The sequence below is a fragment of the Lampetra planeri genome, chromosome 18, assembly GCF_965212315.1.
Source record: "Lampetra planeri chromosome 18, kcLamPlan1.2.h2, whole genome shotgun sequence".
In the NCBI taxonomy this organism is placed as follows: domain Eukaryota; kingdom Metazoa; phylum Chordata; class Hyperoartia; order Petromyzontiformes; family Petromyzontidae; genus Lampetra; species Lampetra planeri.
Genome location: NC_136124.1, coordinates 12604442 through 12618219, shown reverse-complemented (window position 1 = coordinate 12618219; position 13778 = coordinate 12604442). Strand labels below are relative to the sequence as shown.

General features: G+C 54.9%; 1 protein-coding gene across 1 annotated transcript in view; it reads left to right on the top strand.

Annotated features, from left to right (window-relative positions):
• Positions 1–543: 543 nt before the first annotated feature.
• The window catches only part of LOC144723685 (cytoplasmic dynein 1 heavy chain 1-like), a 124688-nt gene continuing 111453 nt past the window's right edge, over positions 544–13778 (top strand). Inside the window, exon 1 of the mRNA XM_078602605.1 lies at positions 544–851. Within this exon, the coding sequence (XP_078458731.1) occupies positions 566–851 (286 nt within the window). The 5' untranslated portion in view covers positions 544–565. The remainder of the gene's footprint in view (positions 852–13778) is intronic.

Below are 13778 nucleotides of genomic sequence, written 5' to 3'. Positions count from 1 at the left end.
ACCGAATCAGATATCACTCGCCGCCGGTGTTGACCTGGGCCAGTCGTGGAGCTCGGTTCGTCTGTGGTGCAGAACCCGTCAGGGTCAGCACACCGAAGCGCACTGACACAGCACACAAACAAAGACAAAGATCACCCGTGTAGCCTTTAACAGACTGTTGGGGAAAGTGCTGGTGGCGAGCACCTATGAAGGACGGAATAGCACACGAGACGGTGGTGTGGCCAGAACCACGCCCGCCCGCCTTTGTCTCCCCAATACTGACGTTTACATAAAGCATCAGATACTCGTTTAAAGGCTGAGTCGACCTAGCAGAGGCGCCGGACCGGTGCAGACATTCGCCACTGATATCGATCCGTGAGCGGGAATCAAACTGGGGCTTGCTACCCCCTGCGCCAGCACTCCCCACTCACGCCACAGCCACGCGGACACGTCCCGCTCCACCTCGCACAGCAGGCGACCCCGACAGAGACGCCACGAGGACCCCCCCCCCTGCCCCCGTGCCGCCACCTGAAACTTCTCCCATCCTCTACCCAGGCCGAGGAGGACGCAGAGGGTCGGGAGATCCATGGCAGACACCGGCGTGGACACCGAGTCCACAGCCGGCGGCGGCGGCGGCGGCGGAGCTCCTGGAGGTGCCGGGGGCAGCGCCGGACCGGTGCTGAACCTAGCGGACGAGGCCGTGCTGCAGAAGCACGTGCGCCGCCTGGTGCCCCTGCTGCTGGAGGATGGAGGCGAGGCCACCGCGGGCCTGGAGGCCTCCCTCTCGGAGCGCCACTGCCTGGAGCAGCTGCGGAAGTTCATCAGCGAGCCGCAGGCGCGGGCCCTTCTTGTGGAGCGCACTGCGCCCAAAGGTGACGACCCCCCCCTCTCCCCTCTTACACCTCGTGCTCCTCCTGCGCACCTCCGATCAATGACTTTATCGATCATCGTTGACTCGCTCATCCATGCGAGCCACCGCACGGAGTCGGACGCTTTTTGAGAAGGGTCCCGCTGCTTCATTGAGGGTTTTTATTCTGAGATGTTTTGAGTCGATCCATGAGTCGTTTATAAAGCGCCTGTGGAAACCGGAGCATGCGGAGAAAACCCCACACCTCGCGCGAGAGGGCAACGCTCTATCACAGCACAGAGGGAAACAGGTGACGATTAGTCTACTTGCTGTACTGCCTTCTCCTGGCGAGCCAGGGTATACGGTAACCATACAAAATAAAATAATAATCATAAATGAAAATAAATCAATTAAATCACGACGTTTCGGAGGCAACACAAGCTTCCTTCATCAGGTGTAAAAAGGCACAGCAAAATAACTGTAGTGGGAGTTATTTGTGATGGGGCATTAATATATAGAGTAAAGAAGAGGGGGGGAGGAGCCAAGGGGGACGGGTGCAGGATGGGGGGGGGGGTGGAGCCAGGAAGGTGAAGGTGGTAATAAAGGGCGGCGCAACGGATGTTGGAGGGAGGACGAGGTGCAGGGTGGGGGGGGGGCACCTCGTCCTCCGTGGATGATCTTCATATATCGAGGATCGCAGAGCTTGGGGGGGTGGGGTGTGGGCTTTGTCTCAGGCTCGCCATCTGGCTGCTGCTGCTGCCTTCCCGCTCAGCGTCTGTGGTTCAGCCTGGCGCCTCTGGCATGGTATGTACGCACCGTGCGTTGAACTTCTTTCGCGCCGTACGTAGCCTACCGTGCTAATCGGAGGTGCGGGGGAGGAGTTCAGTACTGTTACAGGGAGACGTCATTCTAGGATGTATTCGACTGTAAGAGCGGGTAACGTGGAGCACAGCTCAGGGTGGTGGTGGTGACGAGACTGTTAGGAACGGACCTCGCAGCTGTGTTTGAGCAGAAGGAAGAGACGGCGCAGTGCCTGTCACAGAAATCGTTGGCCACGATGAGGTTGGAGGTGGGTCGCTCAGCCTCGCATGAACCGCGGACGGCCAAAACACTTTGGCGTGGCCGTGTCCGGGAATGGTTATTGACCCCGGGTTAATCAATAGTGCTGCTCATCAGCGTTGTGTGTGTAGTGGGTCAATAACTAGAGGAGAGTCTGAGGCAACACATATTTTTATTAACAAATAATCCCTAACACGGAGGAGTACCAGCCCCTTACACCCGATACGCCTCTAGCTGGCTATTCTAGCCCTTCTTGAGTGAAGCTTGGCCTCCACGAGCCGGAGCCGACCCTTGCCAGGGGTACGGCTCTGCCCGTGGGCTCTTCTCTTCATGAGGTTCTTGGTCTTCGTGCGGGCGACGACTGCCTCCGCCGTTCAGAGGGGTCCGGCTTTTATACAAGTCCCTGGCTCGCTCCGCCCCAGCCACGGCCCTTCCTTCCAGCACCTTCCACCAGATCCTGGGAGGGTGACGTCATCCCCCCCCCCCGCTCCCGGGGTCTGGGGTTATCCCATAGGGCGGAGAACCTTTTTCTGCCAAGGGCCATTTGGATATTTACAACATCATTCACGGGCCATACAAAATTATCAACTTAAAAATTTGCCTGTTGTTATATTTGGTCAAACATTTCATTAACTCACCCATAATGTGATGGCTGTACCTGCTTCTCTTTGGCGAGGTGTGTGATGATGTTAGCTGGTATTGATGATGATGTTGCTACTCGCAACTGCTTTTCCAGGTTTGCTCCGAGATTTATTGAATTCCGAGTCCCGCCTGCGGTTGCCTTGGCAGGGCCAGAGACCAAATGATTCCCCACCCGGTGCCATCGGGGTTACCGTAGACTCCGTGGGCCATAGTCCCTTGACACTGGGCTCAGGCACGCTACCGCCCCCTATGGACACGTGTGGGATACTACCGGCTGGCAGCATGGGGAGTGCGCCACAACAACAACAATACTAATAGTACCTCTGCATGTGCACGTGTCCCCGAGTGTGTGTCGGAGTTAGGCCTCGGCAAGGCAAGGTAATTTACCCTTTTTACCGGGTAAAACGGTAAAGGGTAAAGGTGTCGACATGCCAAGGGGTAAGGTAAAGGGTAGGGTAAAGGTAGCGCGAAGTATTACCCGGTAAATACGATGCCTTGTTTACCGCTAAAAGCTCCGTGGCGCAGTCCGTGGCCCCCATTTAATAAGTAATATTTTTAAAAACTCTTTTTAAAAACACGCTTTTGTAAAATGTACCGTGCTAGTAATGGCAGAACTCCACAACTCTAGGAAGTGGCCCGAGGCTTGCCACAATGTAAGGGACCGTGGTCAATTACAGCCAACGTCAGTTTACCGTGGACAATTAGACCCAAGCCGAAACATAACATAAAACATAATGTAAAAAATGATAGAATATGGTATTGTCATCAGTATGACATAAGTATACCAAGTTTGCAGTCGGTACCACATTGGGAAGTGGGTTAAAATTGAGTTACAAGATTTGAGGATACAACAATGACAACAACGACGACAACAACAATGACGACGACAACAGAGTTAAAAGAAAGCGTGTAAAATTGGAATAATCGAGAGTATGCTATATGTATAAAGCGCTCTACCTAGCATTTACCGCTATAAACCTTATTCATGTGTAGTAGTACCCCAATAATTACCCTGTAATCGGGTAATTTGTATGGGGTAAGGGTAAAAGGTAGGGTAAAGGTAGGCTCGTTGCTTTTACCTTACCGAGGCCACTCTGAGTTCGATTCCCGCTCGCTGCCCAACAGCCGGTGATGACGATCATCGTTCAGATGATTATTTGAAGCGGTCCTGGGACCTCCCCTAGGTCCAGAGGCGTAGCTAGGATATTTTGCGCCTGGGGACAAACTATAAAATTGGCGCCCCACCCCCCGTTTAATCACATTTTCCTATTACATCTGAAGTATTGGAAAATGACGGCAGGAAACTCCTTGACGGGAACACACTTCTTTTATTAAATCTTAACTTGTAACGATACAACGCGTGGCCTCTCTTCTTCACAATGCGGTCACCATACAACGGTACAACTCGTGACCTCTTCTCTCCGCCCTACGCTTCTCTTGACTCTCTTAGATTCTGTGCTGCTGGCTCTCTGCGCCTCATGTAGACTCCGCGCCTCGGCTACACTCTTCTCTCGTCTCGTGTAGACTCTGCGCCTCTGCTACACTCTCCACTCGCCTCGTGTAGACTTTGCATCTCTCTCTCTGGCTACACCGTATGCATACTCGGCTCGTGTAGACCTTTCTCTCTCTCTGGCTACACCGTATGCATACTCGGCTCGTGTAGACCTTTCTCTCTCTCTGGCTACACACTATACATCACTCAGCTCGTGTAGACCGTTCTCTCTCTCTCTGGCTACACACTATACATTACTCAGCTCGTGTAGACCGTTCTCTCTCTCTGGCTACACACTATACATTACTCAGCTCGTGTAGACCGTTCTCTCTCTCTCTGGCTACACACTATACATTACTCAGCTCGTGTAGACCGTTCTCTCTCTCTGGCTACACACTTATACCTTACTCTCCTCTACTCTCCATTACTCTCCTCTCCGGGCTCTATCTCTGCACCTTCGTCTTCATTCTTAGATGGTTCCACTTCTGCCCCCCTACTCCTCTGTGCATCACCTTATATATCTCTTCTTCCCGGGAGACGGAGCGGATGCGGACCTCAACGTCGGCACCGCTCCTCAGTTACCCAATCACCACGCGCTATCTCTACGATCCGGTTCCGCCCAGCGCGTGTTTCCACTCCCCGACCAATCACACCGCGCTGCCACCCGATCACTCCCTCTCAGCGCGTCACCGGCACACAGCCAATCAGCAGCACTACCCCCACCCGCGCACTGACGCCTGCTCCTCCCCGTCAGCGCGCGTCACCACACACACACCCGTACATACGCGCTGGCACACGACGTATACACCCAGCGCGTATCACCACTACATCACCCCCTCCCACATAGCTCGCAGCCGGCCCGGCTGCTAACAACAACCAACCGCGACGATAAGACGACAACCAACAAAAAAAAACCCGTAACCCCCCGAGTGTGCCCCGTAACATAACAACAACAACAACAAGAATAACTATGTACAGATTGACAATGAACACGAAAAGTCAACAATAACACGATACAAGCAAATTCCAAAAAACGAACGCACCCCACGTCCCTGCGACTACACGCAGTGACGAGGCGCTCCAACTGCCCCGACTCCTCACGAGGCAGGTCATGCAAAGTAGCACGACCTGGCGCGAGTCCGTCTGGCTGGTCCGTCGTATGGGGCGGGACACTGACGACCGTCCGGCGGTTCCGGCTGCTCCAGACGGCGCGGAACGGGCCTGAAAGGGCCGGCCCCGCCGCGGAGATCCGGCCGCCGGTGGTCGGCAGCTGTCAGTTCCGAGACACCTGGGAGCAGATCAGGCGAAAATACGTGTGGATCAGGCAGAGACATTTCCCCCTCTGGGTCGCCGGTCACGTCACACGCCCGGCCATCACGACACAAGGGGAGGCCATATGGAGGCGAGAACGGTTTCAGTCGGGAGGGGTGAACGTACCAACGGCGCTTTCCCCACTTTATCTGAACGCACTGGGGCCGTGCAACGCGCACGACCTCCACGGGTCCCCTCCACGGTCTCAACAATTTAGGCGACGTAGCCAAGGGTGCCTGAGGGCAATGCAGCCAGGCCCTGTCACCTGGTTTCCATTCGTGCATGGACACCTTCAGTGCCCGCAACCGTTCATTAGCAATTTGGCGAGCCCGCGAATTAAGCCGTGCGGCCTCCCTCGCCTCTGTCAGCTTGTGAATATTAAACTTAATATGTTCTGCCAAATTAGAATTAGTTCGTGGAGTGGACAGGCCAAGTTGCGTTTCCATTGGCGGGTCAGCTTCCCGACCGTACATCAAATAGAATGGGGAAAACCCCGTGCTGCATGGGGGGCCATTCTATACGCGGCAAGGACTCCCGGGACCTGCAGGTCCCAATCTACATGTGCCTCGCACACCTGCTGGCACAGCATGGAAGTCAAAGTTTTGTGGAGTCTCTCCACCATCCCGTCTGTCTGCGGGTGGTACGGGGAGGTACGCACCTTCTTGGTACCCAACAGATCGCACACCTCTTGCAACAATTTACTCGAAAAATTTTTACCTTGGTCGGTCAGCAGGCGTTCGGGAGCCCCCTTGTCCAGGACATAGCCCTGGACGAAGGCATCCGTCACAGCCGCTGCCGACTGGTTAGCGAGAGGCCACGCCATAGGCCATCGGGTAAAGTATTCGACCCCCACTAACAAATATTTATTCCCTCTCGGCGTGACTGGGAAGGGCCCCAAAATATCGAGTGCAACGAGCTCGTTGGTACGCGAGACCTGAATAGATTGCAGCAGTGGATTAGCTGCCACGGGCGGTGGTTTACGCCTGGCGCACTCAACGCACCCCTTCAGAATATGTACCACATCACTTCCCATTCCCGGCCAGTAATAGTCACGCTGAAGCAGGGCAAGCGTCTTGTTAACTCCCAAGTGCAAGAGGCGTTCGTGTGCCGCCAAGACAACCCTCCCCCTCACAGCGGAAGGCACCACGAGTGCGTTCCGCCGGGACAAACTGTCCCATCTCAATAACATGCCCTGCTCAAGTACATAGGAGCCGGTACGCTCCTGGTCCCCCTCGGGACCCCCAACCTTGCGGCGCAATGCTAGCAGCGAGCTGTCCGCCATCTGGAGGCGGCCCCATTCGCTGAGCGACAGCGAGAGCAGCGAGTCCCGACCCTGAGAGGCAGTGGAATCATCCACGATCGGTGCGCCCGCTGTCGCAGCCAGTGCCCCCATCTCCCCCGCAAGCGTCGGTTTACAGCGCGCCGATCCCGACAAACACGCGCATTCATCACAAGGCAACAACCGCGACAAGCAATCGGCATTTGTGTGTCGCAACCCCTTACGGTACGTAGTCGTAAACTGATAGTCCTGGAGGACTTCCAACCAATGCAACAACTGGCCCGAGGGCTGGGCGACCCTCAATGAATACTGTAGCGCCGCGTGGTCCGTTCGGACTGTAAAGTGACGACCATAGAGATATGGCCTAAACTGCTGCACAAAAAAAACAATGGCAAGCAGCTCGCGACGGGTGACGCAGTAGCGCTGCTCCGCCGGAGACAACACCCTACTACCGTAGGCGACAACTCTTTCGACACCCCCAACGACTTGGGATAGCACCCCCCCAATGCCCGTGTTGCTAGCATCCGTGTCCAGCAAAAAGGGACTGGCAAAATCGGGATAACACAAGGGTGGGGCACCCACCAAGGCGTCCCGGAGGGAGCGAAACGCGGCCTCCTCCTCCGGTCCCCATTTGAACTTCACTCCCTTCGCCGTTAGAGCGTGCAAGGGTTTTGCAATAGTGGCAAAGTGCTCAACGAACCGCCGATAATAAGAAGCAAACCCGATGAAACTACGCACGTCGGAAACGGACGTAGGTGTCGGCCACGAACCGACACAATCCGTCTTCGCGGGATCGGTGGAGATCCCCGAAGAATCGACAATGTGACCCAAGTATCTAACTGACCTACGAAGGAGGTGACATTTGGCCGGTTTAAATTTCAACTTAGCCGATCGCATTCGCAAGAACACCCCTCTCAATCGCTGGAGGTGTTCTTCAAACGTTTTACTGAAAACAATGACATCGTCCATATAAATCAAGCATGTATCCCACTGCAAGCCCGACAAAACCAGCTCCATAAGTCGCTGAAACGTCGCTGGAGAGGAGTGAAGTCCCATGGGTAACCGGTTAAACTGGAACAGCCCCCCTGGAGTCCGAAATGCTGTCTTAGGTTTCGACTCTTCGTCGAGCGGCAACTGCCAAAACCCCGATAACAAATCAAGAGTCGAAAAATATCGCGCACCAGACAATGCATCGAGGGACTCATCCATCCTGGGGAGCGGATACGCGTCAGCCACAGAGATCTTATTCAGGCGACGGAAATCAACGCAGAATCGCAGGGACCCGTCCTGCTTCTTAACCAGCACAATAGGCGCTCCCCACGGGCTAGAGGAGGGCGAAATAATATCGGCTTCTAGCATATCGTTAACAGCCGACTGAACATGTTCCTTCTCCACGGGACTCAGTCGGAAGGGATTTAGCCTGACCGGCGCCGCATCGCCCGTTTTAATGTGATGGTGCAACAAATCCGTGCACCCAATGTCATACTTATGTTTACTGAATACATCAGAGAATTCAATGAGCAACTCGCGCAGCGCACCCAACTGCGCCGCCGACAAATCGTCCGAGGCGGCGCATAGCGAATGGACCCACTCAAGGTCTTCCCTTGGCTCAACGTTCCGCGCGGGGCTCGAGCCCACCTGCGCAACCAACCCATCATCCACAGGGACCTGCGCCGCGTGAGCCAGCACGGTGCCCTGCGGAATGACAGCTGGTCGCGACCCCGCGTTCAAAACCATCACAAACGGATCCCTGTCAGCCCGCACCAAAGTGTGAGCCACCGATAAATCAAGACCCCCGACAGCCTTGTTAGAAGGACCCAAAAGCATACTTTGTCCCGAAGCCTCCCTCACCCATGGTTTCCGCAACCGGAGGGGAATCAACATCTGTGAACCCGGGGGCACTTGCACGGTCTGCGTCGCCACCGCTTGTATCGTAGCGCACGCCGTCCGAATGTCAGTAGGGCCCGTCAAAAATGAAATCCGGCGACCCGATGGCAGTTCAATGCATCGTTGATCGATAAGAATTTTAATAGGCATTTTAGCCAAAAAATCAGTGCCCAAAAGACACGGAACTACCAAAGAAGACGAAACGAAAACGGGTCCCGACAATTTGATATCTCCAATGCGAATGGACGCCCTAACCTGACCGATAATGCCCAACGATCCCCCATTAGCGGCGTAAAATGGCACATCCACTGGAAGCAGCGGACGACATTGGACTGGAAGAATATTATAAATGAGGTCCGATATAATAGTTGCGGATGCCCCCGTGTCCACTAACACCCTAATCTCAACCCCATCAATAGATCCCGTAACAACGGACGAACCCGCCGAAGCAGCCACAATTTTATGCCCCAATTCCGCCCATTCAATGTCTCCCTGGTCCCGGCCGAACCCCCCTCGCCGAACCGAATCCCCGAACCTTAACCGGCCCTCCTCCGCCGCAACGCGGCGTCCCATGTGTGCCGAATAAACAGGCCGAGCGTGTGAGGTGCCGCGACTTGCCGGGGATTGTAGAGATGACTTGGGCTCTCGGTCGTCGTCCAGCCGAGCTCCCATGGCGCGCTGCCGCGGAGCGCGGCACCCGGACGCCACGTGGCCCCGGAGGCCGCAGTTATAGCACGTGACGAGGGTCGGAGTAGATCTTGGTTGCTCCGACTTTCGGCCCGATCGCAGAGGCGACCGGGCCCCCGGCCTCCAGTCCCCTGGTCGTCCCGTGGCGAACGCCTCCTCTCGTGGGCTGACGACTTGGGGTTCGGCGACCACCAAACCCGGGGCTGCGACGACAGCAGCGTTGCAACCAACGCCTTGCTTCCGTTGTAGGGCCTCGTGCGCTTGAATACTCGTGGCGACTCTCAAAGAAGAAATATCAATCTCGTCAGCTGTGTTGATAGGGACCCCCAGGTCCTGCGCCAACTTAAGCAGCTGCTCCAAAACCATCGCGTCTTGGCCCTCCTCGTCCATCCGCGGGAACGCAGCATCAGCAAGAGCCAGCAACGCCGTGCGATAGGCCAGCGCGGTCTCCGTGGCCGCTTTCCGTCTTGCGTAGAAATGATGGCGGCACGCCGAGGGAGGTCCGTAGACCCTGGCCAACAAACCCAGCACATCCTTCAGCGTGGAGCGGTCCGACTTCCGTGCAGCCCTGAAGGCCGCGAGCGCATCGTCGTCCAGCATGGCGGGCAACGCCCGCAGCGCCGTAGCATCGGACCACGCTGACATCTCTTGATGCGCCAAAAACCTTCGCTGAAATTGGCCCCAGTCTCCGCCTTCCGCCTTGAAGGCTGACAACGTGGGCAGGCGCTGCTGAAAAATGAAGTCATCCGCCTCGTGGTTCCTCTCCGCCTCTCCGTCGGTGTGTAAGATGGCGGCTCCAGCAGCAGACGTAAAATGGCGGACCCCCTCGCGCGCTGATGACGTCGATGCGCGCGCTTGGGAACCCACCACCACGTGGCGCTCGCCGTTCCCGCCAAAAGTAGGCCCAGGCGCAATGGCGGGAATCCCCCATTCGTTTTGGCGGGAATCTGCGGGGCGACCTTGTAAAATGTCCCCCACCGTCCCCGCTCCTCCCGACGAGCTGATCTCCGCCAAGATGGACGCGGCGGCGAGCAGCAGCTCCGCTAGTCGGGAGTGCGCCTCACGAAGCCCGGCGTCGGTCCCCGGTCGCTCGGCCGGCGCCGTCGACGGATCCTGTAGCGTGGGCAAGTCCTCCTCCTCACCCCCCGCCACCAGCGGCCCCGAGTCGTCCAGGTTTTCCTCGCGGTCAATCCCGTGGGTCCTACGGGTCTTCCTTGTCTCCATGCTTGGAAGCCCGTTTCACTTCTGACGCCAGATGAAGTATTGGAAAATGACGGCAGGAAACTCCTTGACGGGAACACACTTCTTTTATTAAATCTTAACTTGTAACGATACAACGCGTGGCCTCTCTTCTTCACAATGCGGTCACCATACAACGGTACAACTCGTGACCTCTTCTCTCCGCCCTACGCTTCTCTTGACTCTCTTAGATTCTGTGCTGCTGGCTCTCTGCGCCTCGTGTAGACTCCGCGCCTCGGCTACACTCTTCTCTCGTCTGTGTCTACAGTCTGTCTAGACAGCGCCTGTCTCTGCAGTCTGTCTAGACAGTGCCTGTCTCTACAGTCTGTCTAGACAGCGCCTGTGTCTACAGTCTGTCTAGACAGTTCCTGTGTCTACAGTCTGTCTAGACAGCGCCTGTGTCTACAGTCTGTCTAGACAGCGCCTGTCTCTACAGTCTGTCTAGACAGTGCCTTTGTCTACAGTCTGTCTAGACAGCGCCTGTCTCTTCAGTCTGTCTAGACAGCATCTGTGTCTACAGTCTGTCTAGACAGTGCCTTTGTCTACAGTCTGTCCCGACAGTGCCTGTCTCTACAGTCTGTCTAGACAGCGCCTGTGTCTACAGTCTGTTTAGACAGCGCCTGTGTCTACAGTCTGTCTAGACAGTGCCTGTCTCTACAGTCTGTGTAGACAGCGCCTGTGTCTACAGTTTGTCTAGACAGCCCCTGTCTCTACAGTCTGTCTAGACAGCGCCTGTCTCTACAGTCTGTCTAGACAGTGCCTGTGTCTACAGTCTGTCTAGACAGCGTCTGTCTCTACAGTCTGTCTAGACAGCGTCTGTCTCTACAGTCTGTCTAGACAGTGCCTGTCTCTACAGTCTGTCTAGACAGTGCCTGTGTCTACAGTCTGTCTAGACACCGCCTGTCTCTACAGTCTGTCTAGACAGCGCCTGTGTCTACAGTCTGTCTAGACAGTGCCTGTGTCTACAGTCTGTCTAGACAGTGCCTGTGTCTACAGTCTGTCTAGACACCGCCTGTCTCTACAGTCTGTCTAGACAGCGCCTGTGTCTACAGTCTGTCTAGACAGTGCCTGTGTCTACAGTCTGTCTAGACAGTGCCTGTCTCTACAGTCTAGACAGTGCCTGTGTCTACAGTCTATCTAGACAGTGCCTGTGTCTACAGTCTGTTTAGACAGCGCCTGTTTCTACAGTCTGTCTAGACAGTGCCTGTTTCTACAGCCTGTCTAGACAGCGCCTGTGTCTACAGTCTGTCTAGACAGTGCCTGTCTCTACAGTTTGTCTAGACAGCGCCTGTCTCTACAGTCTGTCTAGACAGTGCCTGTGTTTACAGTCTGTCTAGACAGCGCCTGTCTCTATAGTCTGTCTAGACAGCGCCTGTCTCTACAGTCTGTCTAGACAGCGCCTGTGTCTACAGTCTGTCTAGACAGCGCCTGTGTCTACAGTCTGTCTAGACAGTGCCTGTCTCTACAGTCTAGACAGTGCCTGTGTCTACAGTCTGTCTAAACAGTGCCTGTCTCTACAGTCTGTCTAGACAGTGCCTATGTCTACAGTCTGTCTAGACACCGCCTGTCTCTACAGTCTGTCTAGACAGCGCCTGTGTCTACAATCTGTCTAAACAGTGCCTGTGTCTACAGTCTGTTTAGACAGCGTCTGTCTCTACTGTCTGTCTAGACAGTGCCTGTCTCTACAGTCTGTCTAGACAGTGCCTGAGTCTACAGTCTGTCTAGACAGCGCCTGTCTCTACAGTCTGTCTAGACAGCGCCTGTCTCTACAGTCTGTCTAGACAGCGCCTGTCTCTACAGTCTGTCTAGACAGCGCCTGTCTCTACAGTCTGTCTAGACAGTGCCTGTCTCTACAGTCTGTCTAGACAGCGCCTGTGTCTACAGTCTGTCTAGACAGTGCCTTTGTCTACAGTCTATCTAGACAGCGCCTGTCTCTACAGTCTGTCTAGACAGTGCCTGTCTCTACAGTCTGTCTAGACAGCGCCTGTGTCTACAGTCTGTCTAGACAGCGCCTGTCTCTGCAGTCTGTCTAGACAGTGCCTGTCTCTACAGTCTGTCTAGACAGCGCCTGTGTCTACAGTCTGTCTAGACAGTTCCTGTGTCTACAGTCTGTCTAGACAGCGCCTGTGTCTACAGTCTGTCTAGACAGCGCCTCTCTCTACAGTCTGTCTAGACAGTGCCTTTGTCTACAGTCTGTCTAGACAGCGCCTGTCTCTTCAGTCTGTCTAGACAGCATCTGTGTCTACAGTCTGTCTAGACAGTGCCTTTGTCTACAGTCTGTCCCGACAGTGCCTGTCTCTACAGTCTGTCTAGACAGCGCCTGTGTCTACAGTCTGTTTAGACAGCGCCTGTGTCTACAGTCTGTCTAGACAGTGCCTGTCTCTACAGTCTGTGTAGACAGCGCCTGTGTCTACAGTTTGTCTAGACAGCCCCTGTCTCTACAGTCTGTCTAGACAGCGCCTGTCTCTACAGTCTGTCTAGACAGTGCCTGTGTCTACAGTCTGTCTAGACAGCGTCTGTCTCTACAGTCTGTCTAGACAGCGTCTGTCTCTACAGTCTGTCTAGACAGTGCCTGTCTCTACAGTCTGTCTAGACAGTGCCTGTGTCTACAGTCTGTCTAGACACCGCCTGTCTCTACAGTCTGTCTAGACAGCGCCTGTGTCTACAGTCTGTCTAGACAGTGCCTGTGTCTACAGACTGTAGACACAGGCACTGTCTAGACAGTGCCTGTCTCTACAGTCTAGACAGTGCCTGTGTCTACAGTCTATCTAGACAGTGCCTGTGTCTACAGTCTGTTTAGACAGCGCCTGTTTCTACAGTCTGTCTAGACAGTGCCTGTTTCTACAGCCTGTCTAGACAGCGCCTGTGTCTACAGTCTGTCTAGACAGTGCCTGTCTCTACAGTCTGTCTAGACAGCGCCTGTCTCGACAGTCTGTCTAGACAGTGCCTGTCTCTACAGTCTGTCTAGAAAGTGCTTGTGTTTACAGTCTGTCTAGACAGTTCCTGTCTCCACAGTCTGTCTAGACAGTGCCTGTCTCTACAGTCTGTCTAGACAGCGCCTGTCTCTACAGTCTGTCTAGACAGCGCCTGTGTCTACAGTCTTTCTAGACAGCGCCTGTCTCTACAATCTGTCTAGACAGCGCCCTTCTCTTCAGTCTGTCTAGACAGCGCCTGTGTCTACAGTCTGTCTAGACAGCGCCTGTCTCTACAGTCTGTCTAGACAGTTCCTGTGTCTACAGTCTGTCTAGACAGTGCTTGTGTCTACAGTCTGTTTAGACAGCGTCTGTCTCTACAGTCTGTCTAGACAGTGCCTGTCTCTACAGTCTGTCTAGACAGTGCCTGAGTCTACAGTCTGT